This window comes from Gobio gobio (genome assembly GCF_949357685.1).
Source record: "Gobio gobio genome assembly, chromosome: 11".
NCBI lineage: Eukaryota > Metazoa > Chordata > Actinopteri > Cypriniformes > Gobionidae > Gobio > Gobio gobio.
In genome coordinates, this window is record NC_137104.1 from 17,104,328 (window position 1) to 17,131,161 (window position 26,834).

At 36.8% G+C, this 26,834-nt stretch overlaps 1 protein-coding gene across 3 annotated transcripts; it reads left to right on the forward strand.

The window, feature by feature from the left end:
* The first annotated feature begins 837 nt into the window (after positions 1-837).
* Positions 838-26,161, forward strand: LOC307134078 (Y+L amino acid transporter 2). 3 transcript variants are annotated; one of them, XM_079829541.1, is made up of 11 exons: positions 838-974; positions 3,580-3,677; positions 7,671-8,247; positions 13,318-13,443; positions 13,865-14,009; positions 14,339-14,462; positions 16,356-16,459; positions 16,558-16,654; positions 16,758-16,907; positions 19,609-19,792; positions 24,470-26,161. In XM_079829541.1, the coding sequence occupies exons 3-11, from the start codon at positions 7,812-7,814 to the stop codon at positions 24,565-24,567; spliced, it is 1,464 nt and encodes a 487-aa protein (XP_079685667.1). In that variant the 5' UTR covers positions 838-974; positions 3,580-3,677; positions 7,671-7,811; the 3' UTR covers positions 24,568-26,161. The 3 variants fall into 3 exon arrangements, with proteins under 3 accessions (XP_079685667.1, XP_079685666.1, XP_079685668.1); XM_079829540.1 differs by lacking the exon at positions 3,580-3,677 and having other exon boundaries at positions 858-974; XM_079829542.1 differs by lacking the exons at positions 838-974; positions 3,580-3,677 and adding an exon at positions 7,440-7,500.
* Positions 26,162-26,834: the final 673 nt, after the last annotated feature.

Consider the following 26,834-nt stretch of genomic DNA (forward strand, 5'->3'; position numbering starts at 1 on the left):
TGACTGGATAATAATGTATAGGCCCATATATTTATTTATTTATTTATTTATTTATTTATTTATTTATTTATTATATGCTTCTACTTGACTGATAGCTAAATTGTAACTATCAAAACTATTTAAATAGATTAAGTTGTGAGATTATAAGACATCATACTTATGTTCATTTATGTTCTTAAAGAGATAGTACACCCAAAAATGAAAATTCTGTCATCAAGACTTTTGTTCATCTTCCAAACACAAATTAAGATATTTTTGATGAAATCTGAGCGCTTTCTGTCCCTCCATTGGCAGCTACGCAACTACCACTTTGACCCTTCAAAAAGTTAATGTGACCGTAAAACTAATCCATATGAATCAGGCGGTTTAGTCCAAATTTTCTGAAACCTCTCCCTATGTACTCACTTTAATTGTTCAATTAACATTAGTTCTGTTATTTAAAGTGTCAAAATATCATGTGGTGCGACCGTCCGGCCGTAACTTCTTTTTTGGAAACATCTTTGAAATTACTCTAAATGTATTCAAATTTATTTTCTACACTATTTGGCATGATTTCCAAAGTGTTTTGTAATCCTGCACAAATTTTCAAAGCATTAGTTTTTTTTATTTCTTTCATAATATACAAACAAACATTGCAGACAGCAATGTTAGATTATGTTGTGAGATTATAAGACATCATACTTATTACTTGACGTTACTTATTCAAATAACACCCGAAAAGCACAGTAAAATGATGTACAATAATCTCTACTTCATCTAACACAAACACTCCAGCTAGCAGTCAACAGCGCTAGGCTCCTGTAGATGAAGGTGGAGGAGGAGGAGGAGGAGGAGGAGGATGGCCTAATGTTTTTTTCGAGGGGAAAGCTGTAGTAAAACTGCTGGACGATGAGTCTCCTCCTCCTCCTCTCTCACAGCTCCACGTCCGCTCAGACATCCACGCACATGGTCCTCGCTTTCTTCAGTGAGAACAGGTGAGAGGTCTGATGAGTTCATCAATTAAACTTGTTATTTCACACTCCAACTCCACCCGCATCAGCTGCTAGTAGTGTTAGCAGTGTGAGTGCTGTAGCAGAACCGTGTGTGTCTGTGTGAAACAGCTAATACTACACTAGCTAACAGATGTGGATGGGAGTCAGAGGTGTTTTCTTTACCGTTTATCCTATTGGGGGAAACGTTTTCTTAGCTCAGCGGTCAAGTAACCCTGTTATTATGAAGTTTGACGGGAAATCGCTAGATGGTAATCAAAAAGTTTTATGACTTAACGTTAAACCTGAACAACGTGTTGTTAACTTCCTCTAACGTGTCGTGCCCCTCATGCTGTGAAACATTGATGACGGATTGATAAATAGACGCGTTGTACCGACCATAGAGACGAAGCACTAAAAAACGATAGCAAATAAAGATTTTGTAGTGTCGTCCGTTTTTTACGCTCTTATAAAGTGAAGAAAGCCGTTTTGTGTTGGCGCGAATGGGACATTTAAACCAGGGTTCGTCGTTGCCAAAATGCCGCGGGAGCTTTAATACCCAAGTGAGGTAGGCTATGGAAATGAGATTTTTATTTTTTTATTTTTTTTTTTTTACAACCAACACGATGTTAGCAGATTTTTCCGGATGTATTTAAGCGCCAGTAGCTTATGTATGATCATGTTCACATCATGTTCTAGTTCTTAATCACTTTCTGATTAAGTTGAATAGTCTAGTTAGGAATATTCTGAAACGGTTTCCCTGCTTCACAGCTGTTGAAGTATACATTCAGAACAGCTTTGACATCCACATGTTGTCTGTCATTCTCACTGGTGATGCTCCATAATAAATGAAGCGGTGCTCATTGAAGAGCCAAAGCTCCCCCTCTGTGGATCTAATGGGTGGAGGGATATAGTTATTATGGGTAGGGCTCTGGGTAGAGTAGAGTGTGGTTGGACCTTCTAACTCCAACCATTATGCCCAAATTATGTTAATTTATGTTCTTAAAGAGATAGTTCACCCAAAAATGAAAATTCTGTCATCAAGTCTTTTGTTCATCTTCCAAACACAAATGAAGATATTTTTGATGAAATCTGAGCGCTTTCTGTCCCTCCATTGGCAGCTACTCAACTACCACTTTGACCCTTCAAAAAGTTCATAAAGGGATCGTAAAACTAATCCATATGAATCAGGCGGTTTAGTCCAAATTTTCTGAAGAGGCACAATGCCGTTATATTATGAACAGATTAAATTTAGGCTGCTATTCAAATATAAACATAGATTCATATGGATTAGTTTTACAATTCCTTTATGAACTTTTTGAAGTGTCGGTAGTTGAGTAGCTGTCAATGGAGAGACTGAGATCTCTTAGATTTCATAAAAAAGATCTTCATTTGTGTTCTGACTTCTGAAGATGAATGAAAGTCTTACGTGTTTGGAACGATAATGAGTAAATAATGAGTAAACGATAATGAGTAAAAAGTGAGTAATTAATGACAGAATTTTATTCTGTTACCAATGGCATACACGAGTGCAACAAATTATAACCAAACAGTCACACTCCAAAACAGTTTCTTCAGTAGCCTTATATTTCCCAAATGTATTTTCCTAATGTTATATTAGGGTCAATGACGTGACGCCTACATTTTCTGTCCGATTGCATTTTCTTCAGTTAAAAACTGGTTTAAATGCATAAAAAGATACCATATATATGTAGTACCTCTCCCTATGTACTCACTTTAATTGTTCAAAAAACATTAGTTATTTGTAATTTTTCTGTTATTTTAAGTGTAAAAATATCATGTGGTGCGACCGTCCGGCCATAACTTCTGTTTTGGAAACATCTTTGAAATTTCTCTAAATGTATTCAAATTTATTTTCTACACTTTGGCATGATTTCCAAAGTGTTTTGTAATCCTGCACAAAATTGCAAAGCATTTGTTTTTTTATTTCTTCCATAATATACAAACAAACATTGTCCGATGATGTCCATTTTATGAAATATCATGTGGTGCGACCATCAAGAAACTTCCAATAAAGATAGGAAGTTGCATCATATACCAATTTGTCAAGGACTCATTGAAGCAGCAAGCATGTTTCTAACGCTCTCTCAAATTTGGAAAAAATTACCTTTTTAATGGCTGGTATGCAGTTACCACATTTGGATTTCATGTGGTGCGACCTAAAAAAAACAACAACGTTATTTCTACAAATATATATTTTTATTATAAATTTCATAGTGACCTTTTGTGGGAATTAGCTTGTTTTGTGTAGGTGGCCAATTCTATGCATGTAAATTTTGAGTGAATTTAAAAATATCATGTGGTGCGACCACTGCAGAGTGTTTTCCATGATAGATATATGTCCTTGATTGGCAATTTTTGTGTTTTTATATTCAATTAATGGTTTATATTACTTTATTTTACTATAATTTGTAATAGATTGTTTATCAAATTTGGGTAATTTACAAACATTTCAGACAGGTTTTTTTTTTAATCTTTGTACTCTATGAGAAATAAATAAATAAAATGATTTAGAGCATTAATTTAATTTTAGTAATTAGGCATTTATTAGTAATTTAATATTTATAACTATTTACGTCTATTTTAACAGATGCCACTGCCAAGCAAAGAAAAAAACGCACGCCATAGGCAGTGTGTTAACTCTGACCCTGCGGCAAGAGCAGAGTATCTTACCAGGAGAAGAGGAAGGTGTGTTAAAAAAAAAAATCAGCAGCAGGATGATTGTCAAGTTTAATTAAATGTTTGTTCACAAGAAGGCCACAGTGTGACCCTGGACCCCTGCCTTTAGAGTTGTCCAAATGAAGTCCTTAGCAATGCATATTATTACTAATAATACATTTTTATATACTTACGGTAGGAAATGTACAAAATATCTTCATGGAACTTGATCTTTACTTAATATCCTAATGATTTTTGGCATAAAAGAAAAATCTATAATTTTGACCCATTGTTGGCTTTTGCCACAAATATACCCGTGAGACTTGTGACTGGTTTTGTGCTCCAGGGTCACAGAAGTGCATTTACTTAAAACTTTTCATGACAAGGCATTATTACATTATTAGGGGCCAAGCACCGAAGGCGCGAAGGCACCTATTGAAACCGTTCCCGTTCCTATTATTATTATTATTCATCTTCTTCTTCTTCTTCTTCCGCCACGAAGTCTATGGCAGCCCATAGAACCGTATGGTAAAAAGTTATGAAATTCGGCACACTTATAGAGGACGGTCTCAAGTGTCTCCATAGCAAGTTTGGAGTCTCTAACTCAATCCCTCTAGCGCCACCATCAGTCCAAAATTTGACTCATGTTTATGCTAATAACTTTTGAACCATAAGGGCTAGAAACAAAATTCTTTTTCCCTCTGATTCCTTGGCTCAAGACGATTCGATTGCACCCTATGACGTCATTTTCCGTCATAAAAAATTTCCCGCCATTTTTAATTTTCCGAAAAACCTACTTTTACAAACTCGTCCTAGACGATTCATCCGATTTGCACAAAAATTGAACCAGATCATCTTCAGACCATGCTGACAAAAACTCTTGCAAATCAAGTTGATTCGTCAAATCATTTGCGATAAGCACGCAAACAAATTTTACGTAGCGGTTGCAAAAACACACTTAAGGCAATATCTCCGCAACGCTTTATCGTATTCAAACCAAACTTGGTACATGTCATCACAAGCATGACTTGAGGCAACATACAGCGTTTCGGCGCAGCGCCACCTACTGGTCCGGAGATACGAATAATGGATATTTTTGCTTATAACTTCTGAACTGTTTGTCCAAAAATCATAAAAGTGGTCTCGTTACATTCAGGACGGCATGCCGAGTCGTCTGATATTCAATTTTACCATATCGGCCATTTTGGCTGTCGGCCATTTTGAATTATGTGCTAAAATGCTGTATTTTATGAACACATGAACGGATTGTTACGAAACTTGGTATGGGTCATCAACACGATGCCCTGAATGAGCCCAAGAAGTTTCGAAACAGCGCCACCTAGTGGAGAAATTTTTTTTCCAAATGCTTATAACTTTAGGTGAGATTGACTTATTTTCATGAGAGTAACTTTTTTTTTGTCTCCTGAATCCTCGCCGAGTCCAACGATACCAGACTTGCCAGGTTTCGGCGTATTATTTGTGCAGCGTTGTAATTTAGCACTTTAAAAACATTAGCTGATATCTTCGAAACCGCTAGTCCGATCGAGACGAAACCAGCATCAGAAGTTCGAAAACATAGGTCGATAAATATACAATAATGCCCAAATGTCAAAATATTGATAGTAAGGGGGTGTAAAATCCAATCAAAGTCAGGTGTCAGACATTTTTCATGTGTTTTTTCATATAAATGTATATAACTCCAAAACTAAACAAGATATTTTCACCAAAATTGACACAGACATGTATGGGCTCACTCCAAGGACACATAAAAAAAATGATAGGATTGTGTCACTTGTTGGCGCTATAATAGAACAAAACATGAAATTCCCATTGACTACAATGCAGTTTTATGATATAAAATGCTATGCTTCACAAATGGTGTATCATTACGAAACTTGAAATTGGCCATCAGCACCATGCCTTTAAGCTTCTTAAACGGTTTCAAAACAGCACCGCCATGTGGTCCATACTTATAATGAAAAGGCCTCTAGAGGCTATATCTCTGCAATGACATATTGACACTATATTGACACTCTGCTTTGATATATTGACACCAATCTTTGCATGTGTCATTGATCCCTTATTCTGACCACACCACATCAATTTCGTAACTGTGCCACCTATTGGTTGAAAGTGATAAATCATTAAATCATTATTATTGACTGTATTTATCATTTTACAGCTATTTTGCCTAAAATCACCTTAATAGGTCTTTAATTGCTCATTGCTGCCGTTGATCTGACATTGCCAGCATTTTTGGCATGTCTTGTCTTCTTCTTTGCGCTTGGCCCCGGTATTGCTGCTTGCAGCTATATTTATACATGGTTCTGATCAAAATTAAATAAAAATTAAGTTAAAAGAAATGTTGCTCTTGTTTGCAATTAGATTTTTATAAAAAAAATTATAAAATGTTTATGTTCATAAAAACAATTCTGTGAAATTAATAAAATATGGTTTAAATCTATTTTTTTGTATGAAATGTATGGTTTATTGATCTCTTTAAATAGATTTTTTATCATATTTGAGATCTTCGTGTCATTTAGAGCGACCACTCATCATGTGGTGCTACCAATAATAGCAATAACTGTATTAAATTGTGGTTGAAATAGGAATCACTGATACAGAATGCGGTATTTACATTTTTCTTTTTGATCCGTTTTATGCAATTTACAAGAAAAATATGTCTGTTCTCTGAAATTAAAAACAGAAATGTGAGATCACCTTTTGCAAAAACTCAAAAGAAATGCAAACACTTTGTTTATAAACACTTTAATAACTGAGAACTTGTAAAAAAGCATGTTAAGGAAATAAATTAAATTTAAGATAAATCACGGTCACACCGCATTACATTTTTTAAGGCTACGGCCAATTTATCTTGGTGAAAAAACAGTAAAATCACTGAATTTGACATTTTAACACAGCATTGTTAATGTTTGAACAATTGCAATAGATATTATTAATTTTTGTATTTTAAAATTGGCCTGTGTAAAATCCTTACACGTCATTGACCCATTACCCAATTGTGTTTGTGCAGATATATGATATAATGAATTTCTGCTTTAATGATTGGAATATGACCAAATTCTAATTAATATCAGAGTATTCTCAGGGCAGTTCGCACAGTACATATTTTGTGGTTAAAAAACATGAGATGGACACCAGTGGAATGAAAACAACAAAAGTTAAACATTTTTAAACTTGAGCGCTGCATTTTTAACGTAAGATGCTGCAAAAAGATGCGAGCACAACGGTCAAACACATCCATCCAGTGCATTTTTACACAGTGGAATGCTAAAACACATTCTTTGTATCCCTTATGCATGTAAACTCAGTCGTGGTAATAATTGAGGTTTGCTTTATTAATCATTGATGTTCATTTTCAGTTGTCAAAGTGGCCGTGACAGTGAAATCATTTTAAGGGATAGCTCACCAAAAAATTTAAATTTGGTTATCATTTACTCGCCCTTATGTTGTTCCAAACCCATTAGACGGGTATTTATGGGTTTGGAAACAACATTTTCATTTTTGGTTGAACTATCCCTTTGAGTCAACATTCAGTGTACAAGAATGGCCCCAAAAGGATTTTAAGTGCTTAAAAATATAGGCCTATGACTTTTACCTGTTGAATTCTTTCATATTTGGTGCATAACATACATTTCAATTGAGCATGTTCCCATGTAGTTTTAGTCTCAAACTCATTATCTCTTGTAGATTTATCTCTTAAAAACAGCTAGTTCTGCAAATTTTTGTCGTTGACCACACCCACCCAAGCGGTGCCTGGTATTCTCTCTCACTTTTCTCTGGTTCCCTATTGATGCCACTTTCAGTTGCTCTATGGCGTCCTGGGCAGCAGGTGTGGTCGAAACTTAAAGAACTTGTTCTTCAATATGGATTATTCAAATTAATGTTTGAGAGATTAAGCTTCTTTTGAATGAGTATAAAATGTTTTGTGTTGTCAACAACGCTCCACAGTAGTCTGTATTTAACCATTAACTGAGTTGTATCTCGTTTATCACCTCCTAGATTTGATGCGGAAAGAAAAGTGCGACGAGACTCGGCTGCAACTCCATGCTTGAGGTGAACAGACCCTTGTGTTGTCCAACATCACATTCCTTATTCTTGATTATTCTTGAGTTTCGTCTTCCCTTCTGAATTGAGTTCATCATGGGGGATGCTGGCTCCAACAGCTCCATGCGTCTGAAGCAAGAGATCTCGTTGCTGCACGGCGTTTGCCTCATTGTGGGGAACATGATTGGCTCAGGCATCTTCGTTTCCCCCATTGGTGTTCTTGAGAAAACAGGATCTTACGGTCTATCACTGGTGATTTGGGTTATCGGAGGAATCTTCTCTGTTTTTGGTGCCCTGTGCTACGCCGAACTGGGCACCACCATTCGCAAGTCAGGAGCCAGTTATGCCTACATCCTGGAGAGCTTTGGAGGCTTCCTGGCCTTTATCCGTCTGTGGACCTCGCTGATGATCGTGGAACCGGCCTGCCAGGCGGTCATTGCTCTTACTTTTGCTAATTACTTAGTGAAACCCTTCTTCCCCACCTGCCCGGCACCAAATGATGCAGTACGGCTCATTGCAGCTCTTATTATAGGTAAGTGCTACTCTGCTCATGCATGCATGCATGGAGAGATTGCTTTGATAAAGACAAATGTAACAGCACTTTAAACAGTGTACATGGTGGCACAATAAAGGCCAGCTTTACCAGAGATTCACTTCTGTTTACTGTTCACACAGCAAAGTGTGCGTGAGATTACTCTGAAAAGAGCGCTTCCTGTCAACATGTCATAAATAAATCATACTCATTTTGTAGCAGAGCATAGTACTGATCGGCATACGTTTATTTAGGTCATTCTTTTAGTTTGTATGGTTGCCTTACAAATACATATTTTATATCTTTGAATCAGTGTTTTTATTGTTAATTAAACAATACCTAAAACTATAAAAAATGGTTTTCATTCATTTAAATAATATAACTATTTAAAACATTTTTTTTTTTTAAATGTTGCCTTGAAAACTAACTGAAATAAAAAGTGACCCTGGACCACAAAACCAGTCATAAGGGTACATTTTTCGAAATGTATTATCTGAAAGCTGAATAAATAAGCTTTCCATTGATGTATGGTTTGTTAGGACAATATTTGGCCGAGATACAACTATTTTAAAATCTGGAATCTGAAGGTGCAAAAAAATCTAAATATTGAGAAAATCTCCTTTAAAGTTGCCCAAATGAAGTCCTTAGCAATAGCCTGACGTCGTCATACTCAATTCTAGTCAGAATATGAGTCTGATACTGCTCCGTTGGGCTGTGATTATGGGGCGTGTTTCAACCGAACCAGGACAGACCTCAATTGGATAGACCTACAACCAATCAGAGCAACGGAGCGACCGAGCGACGCATAACGTTAGTTGTCAAATGTCAACAGAACTCGACGGCACTGTGTTGCCAAGTCCACGGGTTGAAGCGACCCCAATTATGTGATATACAGACCCAGGAATGCAAATTTTAGCAGGCAGCCCTGCCAAAATAACACATATTTTACCCCCCAAATGCCTTTTTTTCCCGGAGAACCCCCCCTGGAAAGCTATTGGGCTTTTTTTTGGCTAGTTTTGAGGAACGTTAGCAATTGGGCGGGTTTCGTTGTAAAAACTTGGCAACCCTGTCTGCACGCACGCTGGAATAAGTAGCCTAACGTTAGAAGAAAAAGATGAGTGTAAACGATCTTTGCCGGTGTTGTAAAAAAAAGAATTTAAGCATACACAGAGTACTTACCAACACGATCATCATTTCTGAGAGAAATAGTAAAGCTGAATGTATATATGAACAAGTTCTCAGTTTAGGATTAGAACAAATTCAACCCAAGCGCTCTTTGATGACGTGGATGATTACGTTCTGTTTATCATCGGTCCATCATCGTCTAAAGCCCGCCCTGACAATTTCATTGGTCCGAACAGCTTCTGTTCGGGCATAATTACTTCTCTATTGAGCAAGTCCAGACCGAACTGCCCGAGTAAAAATGTTGTGGGCGGGGCTAAGTTCGGCTGGCATCCAGGCTACCTTAGCAATGCATATTACTACAAATAATATATTTTTGATATATTTACGGAAGGAAATTTACAAAATATCTTCATGGAACATGATCTTGACCCGTACAATCTATTGTTGGCTATTGCCATAAATATACCCGTACGACTTAGGACTGGTTTTGTGGTCAAGGGTCACAAATAAGTTTAAGTACTAAAATTACTAAAACTAAAATGGAAATAAAAGTAAATTAAAGCTAATTAGAAATATAAAAAAATTGGGTAAAAATGACAAAAGCGCATAGCGAAGTTACTAAAAATGAAAATGAAAACTGAAAATATAAAAATAAAAGCTAGTTCAAAATATGAATAAATACTAAAGTCGTGGAGGGTTTGTGTTCTTTCAACCCCTTTAAAAATCTGCAGTAATTCATCTTTTGGAGGAAACTTGTTTTCTTTCTTTTCCTTTTGATTTTCTTCATACTAAAACATTGAACGGAAAAATGTGAATTGAAAAAAGAAATTGCAACGAAAACAATGTTACTGTCACTTCCAGTCAGTTAAATTCAGGCTTTTTCCTTTATCAGAAATTGCAAATTTGCTTCCCTTTGTGGAAGTTAAAATTACACAATCCAACAGGTGTCCATTGCATAAACATGAGGGTTAATAAATAATGTCATAATTTTCATTTGGCTAAAGTTCATGCTCATACTTTTTTTTAAAACTTGTACTTTGTCTATTTTTGTCTAAATGGAGTGAGTAATGTCTCTGCAAATATTTCTGTTAGTTCAGCTGTCAATTCCACTGCGGCTGCCAGGCTGCTCTCATCATTTGTGTCCATGTTGGTTGGCATTTTATGTATGCCAAACAAATACTTTCCCTTTGGAGTCCGTAACCCTGCCAAGATGTCTATGAAACCTTTAAGAATTCATTAGTGATGGTTGTTGGAGTTCAAAGGAATTCTTGGGTATTTGTCACCTGTGGCATGTTTTGCTACTTACTGCAGCAAAGTCCACTCACTGAAGTACTTGACAAACAGTCAGCCTAAACAACAAAGCTACACGCTTAGGCTTATATAACAGAAAAATCAGGTACACAAATACCTAAATGAATCTCCTGGTTATCACAATGGTAGGGCATCCAGTCATGACGCCATCTACAGTTCTGTAGCAATAACATTTCAGAGCCAGAGACGTTGTCAATGAGGTAATTACTGTGGGTCTTTGTTGGTGAAATTAGATGCCAGAATTTCCTAGTGTTTACTACAGTCTCTAATGAACAAAGGAACTTGAATTACCAGTCATTAAAACTGCACTGTCTGTAAAAACTGCATCATTTTATAGCCCCAGACAATCTGTCAGTGAACCAAAATACTTAAAGGTCCCATGGCATGGCATTTTTCTATTATTTTATAATGTTTCCTGAGGTGTACTTATATTGTTAGTATGACTTTTACATCATAAAATGTCATAATTTAGAAATAAAAGGCATTTTTTCTATACTGCTGTTTGCCCTGTGGCTGAATGCCCTGCTTCAAGAGGCGTGTCTGCTGTGAGACTTCAGTAAAAACGCCCACTGTTGTGATTGGCTGACATCTTTGCATTTTAAATGAGCGGAGGGGGCGTGGTTTAACGAGGTCTACGAGGCACGAGCAGGCACGAGCTGCTGCCAGAGAGAAGGATGGACCTGAGTTCACTTGACATCAGTTCTCAGCATGTCTGAACTGTTGTAGTTACAGCATATACTTCAGGTTATTAGTCTATTTCTAGTCGGAGGGACTGTCACTCATGTCAGAAAGTTAGTAACTTTAGTAAATTATGGATCAGCGCTGACTGGAGAGGCGAACCGTTTAGAACGATTCAGTCCGATTTGGTGAACTGATTCGGTTCACTAAAAAGAACCGGTTCAAAAGAAAGATCGTTCGCGAACCGGACATCACTAATGTACCAGAGATGGAGCTCAGCGATTGCTAACAAAGTTATTTATAGTAACTACTGAGTTATGAGAGCGCTGTCAGTCAGCGCGAGTTTATTGTGTTTGTATCTGAGAGTTCTGAATAAACACGAGTCCCAGTCACACAGAGTCCGTCTTCATCATTATTATCAACTTTGTAACACATGCAAAGTACCATTACAGCTGTCGAGATGAACGAGTTAAAAGTAAGTGTTGATAATAGCATTATTTTAAAATAAAATAAAAGCGTCAGTGACGCGCGTTGAGTACACAGCGCAAACAAAGACACAACAGCAGTAATCGAATGTAATCCAGTTTATTGTGGGGCTAGGCTGGCTAGCCCGAATATGCTCACGCTTACCCCCCTTCTGCTTAATCTCACGCCGCGTTTGGTGCCTCCGCTGTGGGCCAGATGCAGTACTGGGGGTCGGGGATGTTGAAGGCCAACGGCCAGTGCAGCCCGAGCTTCGGCGTGTGTGAGGTTTATCTCTAAAGAGATGTGATGTTGAGCAGAATCTTATGACTGTATGCACATTTTAGAACCGATAGACGCGACGAGGACGTACAAAAACACTGACTCACAAGATAGAAAACACGTAAACACCGTTCTGTCTGGAGAGAGAGAAGCCGCATTGTGTGCATGAATAATAAATAATTAGCTACACATCAGAAATCACTGATCACAGATCAGAAGGAACTGAAAAAAGACTTCTGTTTTCATTTGTACATCCAAACACTGAGAAACTGCCAGCGCTCACTCGTTCACAAGCCATGATCTCTCAAGCGCTTGCATGGGCGTGCCAGATTCTCTGGGCGGAGGACAGGGAGGTAACCGTTCCTGCTTGGACGTCAAACCAGGAGACTTCAGGATTGGCTCGTCTGGCCTGTCATTTTCTCAAAGGCAGAGAAAGACAGCCAGAACTCGGGTTTACACCGATCAACATTTCTATCCACTTGGGGACAATATTCAGGCTAGGGGAACTCATATTAATGTTGAAAAACCTCATAAAATGAAAATTTCATGCCATGGGACCTTTAAAGGCATAGTTCACCCTAAAATGAAATGTTGTCATCCCTTACTCTCATTCAAGTTGCCCCAAACTTTATGAGTTTCTTTCTTCTGTTGAAGATATTTTAAAGAATGTTGGTAACCAGACACATTGACTTCCATAGTATTTTTTTCCCTATTATGGAAGTCGATGGCTACCAATGGTCAACTGTCTGGTTACCAACAATATCTTCAACAGGAGAAAGAAACTCATACAGGTTTGGAACAAAATTAGGGTGAGTAAATAATGACAATTTTCATTTTTGGGTGAACTATCCCTTTAAAGGGGAACTTTTGACACCTTGGAAATTTCACATTCATCTTGATCAACAAGAAAATATAGCAATTGCTAAACATTTAAGGGCCGGATTTACTAAACGGGGCAAATTAGCATGAGAGCACAATTCCATAAAAGCTCCAGTGGGAGTGGACTGTACTGACGCAAATTAAAGCACATAGACGGTTTGCGCTGGTGCAAGCCGTTAGTAAATCTGGCCCTAACTGTTACCCAAATGATCAAAAGTGACACTGAGAAATACCAATCACAAACAGCAGTTGAAAAACAGTTGCAACTAGCAATTTTACTGTTTATATTATTAAGCATTTATATGGACATGCCTATCCCTCTTTCCTCTACAGGTCTTCTGACCATTGTGAACTGCATGAAGGTGAAGTGGGGGGCCATTCTTCAGGTCATCTCTACTGTGGCTAAAGTTATGGCTCTCATAGTCATTATCATCGCTGGAATGGTTGTTCTGGCCCAAGGTGTGAACATACTGACACCCATGTAGTTTACTATATACACTATTGTTCAAAAGTCTTCTTTTTTTGTGAAAGAAATACTTTTATTTGCATTAAATTATTCAAACATGACAGTAAATACATTTATAATGTTACAAAATATGTCAAATAAATGAGTTTTGAGTTTTCTCTTTTCAACATTGATAATAATAATAAAAGTTTCTTGAGAACCAAATATTAGAATTATATTTTTCTGAAGGATCATGTGACACTGAAGTAATGTAAAAAAAATTGCATTTTAAAATAGGAAACGGTTCGCATAATAATGTCACAATATTACTGTTTTTATATTCTATTTTTGATCAAATAAATGCATGATATATTTTTTGTGAGTCATTACCGTTTGTTTCTAATATTTGACTGCATTTACATTGCTGTGCCACAGGAAAAACAAACAACTTTAGGGATTCGTTTGAGAACTCTAAACTGGATCCAGGAAACATGGCCCTGGCTCTGTACGCCGCTCTGTACTCTTACTCAGGCTGGGACACCCTGAACTTCATCACAGAAGAAATTAAAAACCCAGAGAGGTACAATTATTCATGATATTTCACTTAATATAAAGATGATCTCCTACAATATATGCTAGAATGTATCAATTATAATCTCTCATATACACAGCAAAATTGTCTCGACCAATGGCATGAGTTTGAGGCAGGACTATCTGTTTACTGGCCAATGACAGATGGATGTGGTGTGTTTGGAAAACCTGTTTGAAAACAGTCATTATATTTGCCATCCCTTATGGCACAGAAATTACACGCTTCAGCTTGAATGAATGTCCAGCAGTTTTGTTGCAAATCAAGTAGGAAGAGCAAATATGTAAGCAAACTCAAAAGTCTAATTTTCTCTGCTACAGAAACCTGCCATTGTCAATAGCGATCTCCATGCCCATTGTCACAGTAATCTACATCCTGACTAATATCGCCTATTATGCAGTGCTGGACATGAATACATTGCTACAGAGTGAAGCTGTGGCTGTGGTGAGTAAAACTTTCTTGGAGCCGAACATGATAAAAAAAAAAAAAATATCAAAAATCCCTACTTTGTCTTTATCATCACATCTGAATATCTCAAGCTACTGTAGCAAAACTCTTTTTAACCCACATGATCCTAGATGTCACATGAAAGTTAATTGACAGCGTCTGTTTAGTTTATTTGCTCCAGATTTGATCATGTTTTCATCTCCTGTTACACTGATCTAGTTAAGGAGAGCAGCTTGAGGCAGAGTCCTCTCTCTGGAGATTCTCCATGACATTAGTCCACAGCCACAGATGCTCTGCTGCCTGTAATTATGCTAGTATGCTGCTCTGTGGAAAGTTTTTATATCCATCATTTGTGCCCCACAACCTGTTTTCTGTGTTTGATGCACTGTTTTGTTGCTGCTGTAGTTCTTCCAAAAAACATGTTCTCTTTTTGTTTACAGAACAGCAGAAGTTGTCCATATAAGTATTCAGACCAAAAAAGGTTCTATTAAAAATATGTCTTTAATTTTTACTTTTGCATGTGAAAAGTGCAAAGTGTTTTAAAAAGACCAGAGAGCAGACGTATAGGCCCATAGCTTTCTTCAGTGCTCAGTTCTGTTTGTTTGAGCGTTTCAACACACAACATTAGCTCAACCAAACAAAAACAGGAAGACGTGTTCTAGTGGACTGCGGTTTTAAGTGTAGAATGTGGACGGCCGAAGTATACTTTGGGCCTCAGAGTGGCTTGGTAAATGCTGTTCCACACAAACTTTGGGTCGCTTGTGCCTTTTGAATTTGCAACATCCGCCCAGCATCTTCCCAAAAAATTTTCTCAATAAAAGAGAAGCTTTAAAGGGTTAGTTCACCCAAAAATGAAAATTCTGTCATTAATTACTCACCCTCATGTCGTTCGACACCCGTAAGACCTCCGTTCATCTTCGGAACACAAATTAAGATATTTTAGTTGAAATCTGATGGCTCTGAAAGGTCTCCATTGGCACAATGCACGGTTCACTCTCAAGACCCTTAAAAGGTACTAAAGACCTCGTTACAAAGTCCATCTCACTACAGTGGTTCTAAAATAACTTTATGAATCGTTAGAATAGTTTTTGTGCGTAAAAAAACCCTAAATAACGACTTGTATAGTGATGACGATTTCAAAACACGGCCACATGAAGCTTCGAAGCATTATGAATCAGTGAGTCGAATCATGATTCGGATCGCGTGTCAAACCGACAAACTGCTGAAATTTGGCGATCCAAACTGCTGATTCGGCTCACTGATTCATAACGCTTCGAAGCTTCATGAGGCCGTGTTTTTAAATCGTCATCACTATATAAGTCGTTATTTAGGGTTTTTTTGGTTCTTCTTCATTTTACAGTGAAATATTGCTATAGTAATTTATCTTATTTTATTCTATATTTGTATTTAGTAATAGTCATACAAAACAACAAAAATAATATTCTTATTTTTATTTTAGTAATTTAATCAAATTTTGGCCAAATTGTGTTGCCCTACTTGGGAATATCTGTGGAATCGATCGGTGACAGAAATCTGTCAAGGAATATATACAATATCTGTTCATAAATCTAAATCATTTCAGTTATCGATAATAGAGATTTTTTATGTATCAGTTGAAATTATATATTCAATTGTACATGCTCATTTCCTTATTTTTACATTTAGTTCACCTTTGCCGTCGTCTGAATCTTTCAAAACACTAATAATTTAATAACACTGTTACATGTAATATTTAGCAAATCTCAAACATTATAATGCATTTAAATCTGTTTTATTTATAGTGTTATTTATTTGTTTAGACAAAGTATAGTATAAAACGTCAGCCATTTATTACTTTACATTTATTACATGTATTATTAATTAACACGTTTGCTTTTGTGTCTAATACAGACGTTTGCTGACTCTGTGCTGGGATATGCCAGCTGGCTCATCCCTATATCTGTGGCGATCTCCTGTTATGGAGGCTTAAACTCCTCTATCATTGCTGCCTCCAGGTAAAAGTTTTGTTCTAATAATCTTTTGTCGTTTCAGTCGATGCCTAGAGGCAGGAATTCAGTTTCTTAGCCAAATTATTATTTTTTTTTCTCTCTAGGTTGTTCTTTGTGGGCTCTCGTGAAGGTCATTTACCCAATGTCCTCTGCATGATTCATGTCAAGCGCTACACACCAATTCCAGCCCTGATGTTTAACGTGAGCCGTCAGGCTCAGACATGCCTGTACTATTTAGAAAATCCAGAATATCTGCATTGTATATGAACATCAGTTTAATATGCTTTTCTCCCTCCCCCTACAGGGTGGCATGTCACTCATATTTCTTTGCGTGAAAGACGTGTTCCAGCTTATTAATTACTTCAGTTTTAATTACTGGCTGTTTATCGGCCTTTCCATAGGCAGTCAGATCTACCTGCGTATTAAAGCACCTGACATGCCCCGTCCTGTTAAGGTAAGTCAACAGCTCTCTAACCAGCTACTATCTAACTAGCTACTCTCTACCTATGTAGTCCTAACCAATCCTAACTGTTTGACTTTCTGCAGTTAGTCCATGATCATGAATGAGATTCCAACAAAAGCAAACCACAATGATCAAAGATCGGTCAGTTTCTGATAGACAAAATCAAATCCCTCCCTACATTTTTCTTCTTCGAGAATCCGTTTTACTGGAAATATGTCACAATGGATTACTTGCCCAATTACTTCCGTGTTCTACTAATTACAACTCGGGAGTTGCCGGTAACAGCGTTCACCACACCTATATACATGAGAACGCAGATTATTGCTACGTTTTATGTCTTGTAAAACAATGAATCATGCTCTTTGCGTTAACATTAATTATTCTCAACCTGCTGAAATGTTCCTATAAATATATTTTCTTTCCAACTGTGCATTCTGAATAATAAATAAAAAATATATTTCCCCACTAACCTGCAGCAGTCCAGTGCTCGTCTTCTCATTAATGATGCTTTCCTCTTGCTAATCATATTTCATACATGTTGAGTTTATATTTTTAAATGAGTTTGGCTGATAAAAAGGATTGCTTGGGGGCGCTGGTGTTTTTTAGTCCAGTCTTTTAAAATATTTGAATGAATAAATGAATCTTAAACCGTAAAGCACACAGCGTAGAGGTGAATGAAAGTCAACTGCTTTGAATAATAATGAAGAATTTTGGGCATAGACATGTAAATTACAAACAGAAAAATGATTGACAATTCAAATATTTAATATAAATAAATAAAGCTTTGTATTCATCAGGTCTCACACACTTCGAGCACTGACACCCTGTGGTGAAATAATTGCGTATGTTTAACAGCTGCTGCTTTCTCATATCGGCTTGGGGTGGAGTAAAACTTCATGTTCTGTTGAGTTTGGAAAATTCTTTACAGAGTAATCATCAGAATATCTCTTCTACTGTCTCTGAAAATGTCCAGATTTTTTTCAGATCTAGTGGACACTAATTTTAGGTGGCGTTTAGTCAACTTGGTGACTTCAGCACATTGAAAATATACATAACCAGATATAAATTGTACTATTTCAAATGCGTTACAAAGCCTTCCAAGTTGTCCATAGTGGAAAAAAAAGACTATTGCAATTTCCATTTCATGCCGACTTCAACGTTATATTATAAACTTATATTATAAAAGACAGACCTACTGTGAGCTTCGAATCTGTTAATCAGTGGTTTATGCTTTTTATTGAAGCCATCAGCCAACATTATTTCAATTTATTGAAATAAAAACTACTATTGGTGGAAAAACTACATTACCCATGATTCTGCAGAGAAATCTCCACCAATCAGAGAATCTAAATAAACAAACCACGCCATATATAATCAACATCTTTGAATCAATAGTTCTTAATCTGTCATTTTTATTTCAGTTGTCATTCACAATGCTTCGTGAGATTGTAGATCTTTCCCTCATTAAAGCAAAAATAAAAATTAGGCCATGATTTACTCACCTTCAAGTCATCCTAGGTGTATATGACATTCTTCTTTCAAACGAAGTTATATTTAAAAAGTCCATGCTAATCCAAGCATTATAATGGCATTAATAGTTGCTCTGTTTTTGAAGTCCATAAAAAAATGCATCTGTCAGTCAAATAGCGTGCTCCACGTGGCTCTGGGGGGTTAATAAAGGCCTTCTGAAGCGAATCGATGCGTTTGTAAGAAAAATATCCATATTTCAAACTTTATCAAGTAAAGTTTCGGCCGACCGCCTTCCGTGTTCAATTTATGGAAAGAGTGTTGAAAGTGCCTCTGCCGATCGAAAGACAAGACAAACACGACCAGGTACGCTCGTCATGACGTCACGTAAGCATCTTGAATTGCGAGATGGCACTTTCAACACTTTTCCATGGAAGGCGATCAGCTGGAGCTTTACTTGATAAAGTTTTAAATATGGATATTTTTCTTACACAAACGGATCGATTCGCTTCATTTATTTACACCCCAGAGCTGTGTGGAGCACGTTATTCAATGGACAGATACATTTTTTTATGGACTTCAAAAACAGAGCAACTATTACTGCCATTATAATACTTGGATTAGCCTGGACATCTTTAATATAACTCTTTATAATATTCGTCTGAAAGAAGAATGTCATATACACCTAGGATGACTTTAGGGTGAGTACATCATGGGCTAATTTTCATTTTTGGGTGAACTATCCCTTTAAAGCCATTTCGTACACAGTCTTGGAAATGTGTGTTTTTGTCAGATTTTTGTCAAAAAAAGCTTTTTTGCTTCAAATCAAAGTTTGTAATGTTGTGATTCATCTTGTAGCTGGTTGATTTGGTTCATGACTTATAACAATTTAACAAAGCATTCATTGTTGCAGAATCTGAACCTTTAAATACAGCTTTGTTTCCTGTATTAACTTTAAGACTCCCAGAAAACCTGTAGAAGTCAGCCAATCAGATTTAGATTTTTGCATTTGTGAAAGTTCATCAAGTTTGTTGTGCCATATGCATCAGATGGCTACATCGTTCAGCTAACTGGTATCAGAAGCACATTTATGATGCCTTAAAATACTTAAATAATAGCTTATGTCATATATTTAATAGTTGCAACACAGGTGACATTTTTATTTATTTATTGTCCTCATTTATGATGTGCTTAATTGACTCTGTGTGTTTGTGTTTCCATGTAGCTGAGCCTGTTCTTCCCTATAGTGTACTGTATGTGCAGCGTGTTTCTGGTGGTTGTACCGCTCTACAGTGACACCGTAAACTCTCTGGTGGGAATTACCGTTGCGCTCTCCGGAGCTCCTGTGTATTACATATGTGTGCACCTCCCGCACAGCTCCAGACCCGCCTTTATGAAACACATGCTCGGTGAGTGAGCACACAAACACGCGAGAACCTCTCGTTTCTCTCGTCTCATTTCTATTAGTTCAGCTGGGCACCTGGGGAACCTGCACATCTCTGATTTCTGCTGCAGGCAGTAAGAAATGTTTATGTTAAATTTTTAAACATGCATGTATATGTTACAACCAGGCTCAGTTTGCCTTCTAGAGGTTTCTGTTGCATAAATACACAAATGCGGTGTTATATAATGAATTTGATCCCAAGATGTATGCGCTCTTATGAAACAGGAGTGTTTTGACCATAATGATCCGTATGCACTGCAAATCGTTTTACTATGAACAATGACTGTACTGTTTTCATCCGTCTGAGACTGCTGTTCTTAGGCTAGAGATAGGATTCCATGAATCCAGAGTGCATTACAGAGAAAAAAATGGGATGTCAGTCATTTTGGATTAATTTTTGGTCACACTTTACATTACAACATTCATGATGCCGTTGTATTGAGTAATAAACCACAGTTAATGTGCTTAATACAGACTAATTAGAATGTCATAGAGACGGGTGTGGGTTCTTTGGCTTGAGCCCTTAAACAACTTAGCAAACATGTAACTGTCTTGGCAACTACTTGCACAACGCCCTACTTCTATGGCATTCAAATTTCCACGGGCACGCATTGCTCACAATTCCGTCTGACATTGTTAATATTTTAATTATAAGGGCTGTTAATCAGTTAAACATTTAATATGTTCCTAGAGGTTCACTTATAATGTTAATAAAGTAAGTAAAAAAGTTAGTAAAGTATATGTATACATGGGGTAAAACAATTATTTTCAACCCTCATTCTGACCCTTTCAGTCTGAAAGTATCCATTTTTAAAGGGCGCCTCCTTTAAAGGGTTAGTTCACCCAAAAATTAAAATTCTGTCATTAATTACTTACCCTCATGTAAAAGGTACTAAAGACCTCGTTACAAAGTCCATCTCACTACAGTGGTTCTACAATAACTTTATGAATCGGCGAGAATAGTTTTTGTGCGCAAAAAAACCCTAAATAACGACTTATATAGTGATGACGATTTCAAAACAAGGCCTCATGAAGCTTCGAAGCGTTATGAATCAGTGAGTCGAATCATGATTCGGATCGCGTGTCAAACCGCCAAACTGCTGAAATTTGGCGATCCAAACTGCTGATTCGACTCACTGATTCATAACGCTTCATGAGGCTGTGTTTTGAAATCGTCATCACTATATAAGTCGTTATTTAGGGTTTTTTTGCGCACAAAAACTATTCTCGCCGATTCATAAAGTTATTTTAGAACCACTGTAGTGAGATGGACTTTGTAACGACGTCTTTAGTACCTTTTATGGGTCTTGAGAGTGAACCGTGCATTGTGCCAATGGAGGCCTTTCAGAGCCATCAGATTTCAACTAAAATATCTTCATTTGTGTTCCGAAGACGAACGGAGGTCTTACGGGTGTCGAACGACATGAGGGTAAGTAATTAATGACAGAATTTTCATTTTTGGGTGAACTAACCCTTTAAGGCCTGTCAGTAAACGCCCACTATTATGATTGGCTAATGTAATTGAATAGGAAACAGTATCGACGTCTATTCGCTATTATGAATGAGTAAGTGTTTTGAAATGCTATCTATATACAGACACACGCTATCTATTTTCAGACAAAGCATTATGAAATTATTTACTTACTGTTCAAACATATAGTCCTCCAAAGTGATCCGGGATGCCCTTTAAATTCGCCATGAAGTTTTTTGGCTTTTAGTATGAATATGTTAGCTTTACTCTAATATCTATAAACTAGTGTGCTCCAAAACAATGACAAAATTCGCATTTACAAGATATAAGCATTCAAAATCTCTCACTTCCGCCAATATTTCGATGACATCACGCTGCACGTAGCTCAGAGCGGATCATATGCACGAGTCGACGCATACCATAAAACGTATCCGTTTAAATTATATTAAGCCTTGAAGTTCTGCATAATTAAGGGCATGGTCACTTGAGTGACAGGTGGATTGCCACTTTGGTCGAGCTCAGCGGGTGTTGTTTCAGCAACCAGGCACCTCAGCTCCACCCACATCTCGCCTCTTTGCCCATTTTCAGTGACGCGCGGTGATGCGATGGCCGGCTCCGCCACACTTAAGGCTTCAAAAATGCTCTTCAGAAACCTACGGGTGACGTCACGGACACTACGTCCATATTTTTTTTTACAGTCTATGGCCAACACATTGAATAATGCTGCATTTCAAGGCAGTTCAGTTGGCCTTTAAAATAAACCATCCAGTTGTTTCTGACACTGGGATCCTTCTGAAATCTGTACAGAGATGCAAACAAGCTATTTAAACTGGATGTGTAAAAAACGAGCGTTCTTTTACTCTTCCATTTGTCCTGTTGTCAACAGACTCAGGTGCAATGTTTCCTCTAAGCTGCGTGCGCGCAGAAAGAATAAAATGCTGCGCAGACGGTAGATACAGATGCGAAATGTGGGGAGAAATCCATTTGATTGTAGTTTAAATGAGAAATAATTGCAGTGCTCTGTTCTACTTCCGCTATAGAGTTAGTATCGCTATCATGTTAGAACCGGTGGATGTGGTTTACAGGTTTCATAGAAAGACTGATGTCACGTGTGAGCAGAGCACGCAGCAGTGAGTCGCGTTTGCGGTGCAAATAGCTCAATAACAGATAATGGACACAGCAGGGTAACAAAACAGACATTTACAGTTACATCAACCACAAGTGTAGCATGCAAACTCTAAACACCAAAGTAACACGCATCAATTTAAAGAGATGTGTGTGTGGTTTGGGTTTCAGTGATGTTTAGATAACTATAACTAAAGAGTTAACATGTTCCCTTGAACATATTTAGCTATTAGATCTATTTAATTACTTCAGTTAGTTTTTTTTTTTAACAAATTGAAGCATTTAAACTGATATAATATACTATCAGTTTAAATACTTCCATTAGTTTTTATATTATATTATAGGCTATTATAATTGTATTTTAGTGTAAGCCTAATAAAGAATTGATCCTTGCCATTAAAACGTTTGAAAACCCCTGATATAGAAAATCTTGGAAATTCATAAGCAATAAACAAACATTTAATATAGATGGTTTAATGCTGCCTGTAGCCAATAAATGACTGTACAAAAACACATAAAGAACCATCTCAGTGTAACCGCTTAATTATTTTCATATTATATTATGAAGAATATAACTGTCCTGGGGGATATTTTAATAGTATTTCTTGGTAAAGAAGACTACAGTTTACAGCACTGTAAAATGTGCTTAATTTAGTGACTTCTGAATTAACTGTTTTTTTTGTTTTTTTTATTATTTAATATATCACTAAGTTACATCAATGGTTAAATAAAATAGAAATGGCACATTAAAGTTAAAAGTTATAACTGCATGATGAAACCACTTTTTTGTGTGCGTTTACATACGCTGTACAGGTAAAGAATGTTTTTGCTCAGGTGACCAAAATCTCCACCCAATAGAGAAAAGTTTTGCTCAGCGAGAAAATAAATAAGAGGGAACATTGCTCAGGTGCATGGAGTACGTCAGAAACTCAACTAAATCCATTTTAGACAGCGTTAGTGATTTATAATGGGTTCTATTTGCTTTTGATGTGACGCGACACTCATATCCAGTGTTGGCAAATGTCAGCTGTTAAAGGGTTAGTTCACCCAAAAATGAAAATTATCCCTTTTAAGTAACTGAATGCCAGTGGGCGGGGCCTATGGTGTGTATAACTATAGCTACGTCCGAAATTGTGTACTGTCTGAGTAGGTACTACATTTGAATTTGAACTTACTTTGTGACCGTTAAAAAAAGATAGTATGAATGTGTGTAGAATGAATGTAATCTGGACGTACTCCATGTTGTAATTATCATGTGACCTAGTTGTGTCCCTTCACTTCCATTCACCGATCCTCTCCCGTGGCCTCATGGGACAGTAAAGTGTCCAGCGAATGAGCAAATGCTAGAAGTAGAGGGTCATCCGGGGACTTTTTGCCTACTGTTTTTCAAATACTATGTATTCGGACATACTACTCTGTTGGCGTACTGTCTTTCGCATACTAGGTAGTAGGGAAGTATCTGATTTTGAGCTGTTTAACGATTAATCGCGACTAATCGCATCCAAAATAAAAGTTTGTATTTACATAATATATCTGTGTGTGCTGTGTATAATTATTATGTATATTTTAATACACACAGAAATAGTTGCATGTGTATATATATATATATATATTATTATTATTATTATTATTATTATTATTATTTATTTTATTTTTTTTTTAAATATTCACATACGCGTGTGTGTGTATATACATAGTCATTATAAACAGCGCACACAGATATATTATGTAAACACAAACTTTTATTTTGGATGCGATTAGTTGCGATTAATCGTTGAACAGCCCTAATCTGATTTCGGATGCAGCGCATGTCTTGCTCTGGAGGCAAATGTCTTTGGCCGTGACGTCACAGATCCCGAAATTTCAAAAGAACCTTTTTGGAGCTTGATTAAATAAATGCTTTGTTTATAATGAAGAGGAGGATTTTTAGAGCAGCCAAATTAATACCATTTTGATATTAGACATACGGATCAGTTTTAGCGGTTTTTAAGTAAGCATAGGCTTTTCTGACATATTTTGATCTTTCTTCTTTTCTTTTTTTTTCAGATACACTTTCATTGCAAACACAGAAGCTGTGTTATTGTTGCGTGGCAGAACCCGGTTTGGACCTGGACAATCCGCCTGAGGATCACAAAAAAGAATAAACACTGGCTCTAAAGGAAGCTAAACCAATAAATCTGGATTACCCAGACTTCTTTGAGAATAAGCCAAAATTCAAGCCAGAACAGCATGTCTGCACCTTCCAGTCTGAGCGTGCATGGAATGGAGAAATGGATGTTGATGGAGATTAGGATTTAAATATTTATCTGGGTAAACAACTGAACATACACAAATACACACACACTGTGACTTTGCTTTAAACGCTGTGTGCAGTACGAGTTAAGTTCAATGCAGTGGACCATCCAATTAAAGACTGTTGCTAATGTGACATGTTACGTATACGAGGCTCCGTAGATGATCAACTTTTGTTAGGCCAGTTAACTGAAATCGGTAGAGACATTCAACATGTGTTTGCTAGATGATGAATTTTGTTTACTGGGATGAAGGATTGTTTTATTGGTACTCCAGACTTGAAAGCCATATCCTTTTTTATATACTTATAGCTCCGGTTGGGTAAATTACTTCTAAAGATGTTACTAAAGTTGTAACTCATTTCCTCTAATGGGCCTAATTTATATAAAGATTTCTCTCTCATATTAAGTGTATCCTTTTAGTCCTTTGTCATTTAGTCCAGACCAGATAAATGTAAATGTGTTGTTTTTAGAATTTGCTTTTATTTTTGGTGACTGGCTTTTATTTTTGGCGGCTTTCTGCTTTGTCTTTTTTTATGCTGGATTATTTTCCTTGGCCCCCAAAAATAATGTGAAGGTACAGTCTTTATTTGCATACATGTTATATTAAAGCACTGTTTTATGGGAGAACTGTCATTGTGTGCAGATACTGCAATAGAAATGTGTTGGGTTTACAAAACATGGCCATATAAAACAGCAGCATTTGAGTTTATGAGAGAGGAGACAATGTCTTAAATGTGTTCGCCAGTTTTGGTCAATCTCAAAGTCAGATGTTTCTAAATAGTTTTATTTTGTATGCTTGTTGACACGCACAGACAACACTTTAAAAACTGCCGGTCAGAGGTGGCATTTTCAAGGATTTCTAGACGAGTCCATCAGTTCCTCATTAGATGGACTTTTTAGAATAGCAAACCAAAGAATTGGTTATAGGAATACCAGCAATTATGAAGCCTTAAGATGCTCTTGGTAGTAGAAATAAAAAGTCTTAAAGCTGCTAAAGTACACAGCACATCTTGCCATTGATCTTTTATATTGTTACAGTTCATCCTTCTGTCCGATACAATGACCAAAGTCATATTTTAATCTATCCAGAATACGTCCTGCCCTGATGTGATTCATTACATACAATTGTTTTGCAAAGGGTTGTTTGTTAGTCACCAAAACAAAATATTTAAATGTTGATTGTCTTAAGTACTGTATATGGCTATTATAATATGTGCCTTAAGCAGTTGTGATTTCTATGGCCAGATTATATGTTTTTTGTGAACAACAGTCATATATTCTACTAATAGCCTTTCGGGTGTCGATGTTATAAACCTATGCTCTTCTACATGTTTTTTTCATAACGTTCCATTATGTTTTTATGTTGATGTGAGACTGTTTCTTTTATTTATTCCACAGATGCAGAATTGTACACACTAAATGACAATAAACATAGGACAGAAAGAAACCTTTTGTCGTTCCTTGTTATTTTTTCATCATAAGACAAGCATCACTCTTATAACTTCTGGCATATAACTTATCCAGTAAATTTTTGCAACACACTTGGCTGACGCCTCAAATCATCTCTTGTTCGATAGAAGTGTTGTGACTTTTGCGATTAGACTTGGAATTTGCATTGTAAAAGAGACTGAGCTGTATTTAGAGACTAGAATATCTAAAAGAAAAAACACTAGCAACTGCATAACAACACTTAAAACCTCCAGAACAATCAATAGACAACCAATTACAACCTATAGCAGGGCTCTCAAGTCTTAGACACACGCATTTCAACCTGTTCACACGCTCACACGCCACACCTTGTATTTCTCACGCAGAGAAATTTCCAGGATAATGCCCACCAGAGGAATCAAGTGAGTGCCACATTGAGTTCAGAAGGCCCTGCCACGCACCAGCCAATCAAATAAAAAAACAGCTACCGAACAGCCAATCAGAAAATAGCATTGCTGTAAAATTTAGATATTCCCACAACAACAACGTTTACATTCTGCCACCTATTGGTGGTTTAGTTTAGTGTTTTCTTTCCAACATTTCTTAATTGTATATTCAAAAATATTTAAAACAATCTCATAACATTTTTCAGTGTAAATGATTTAATTTGATTGGCAACAGCCCTACAG

Coding starts and splice junctions, on each gene's coding strand:
- LOC307134078 (XM_079829541.1), top strand. CDS start 7,812: ATGGGGGATGCTGGCTCCAACAGCTCCATGCGTCTGAAGCAAGAGATC. Junction 8,248..13,317: donor CATTGCAGCTCTTATTATAG/GTAAGTGCTACT, acceptor TTTCCTCTACAG/GTCTTCTGACCATTGTGAAC. Junction 16,460..16,557: donor TCTATCATTGCTGCCTCCAG/GTAAAAGTTTTG, acceptor TTTTCTCTCTAG/GTTGTTCTTTGTGGGCTCTC.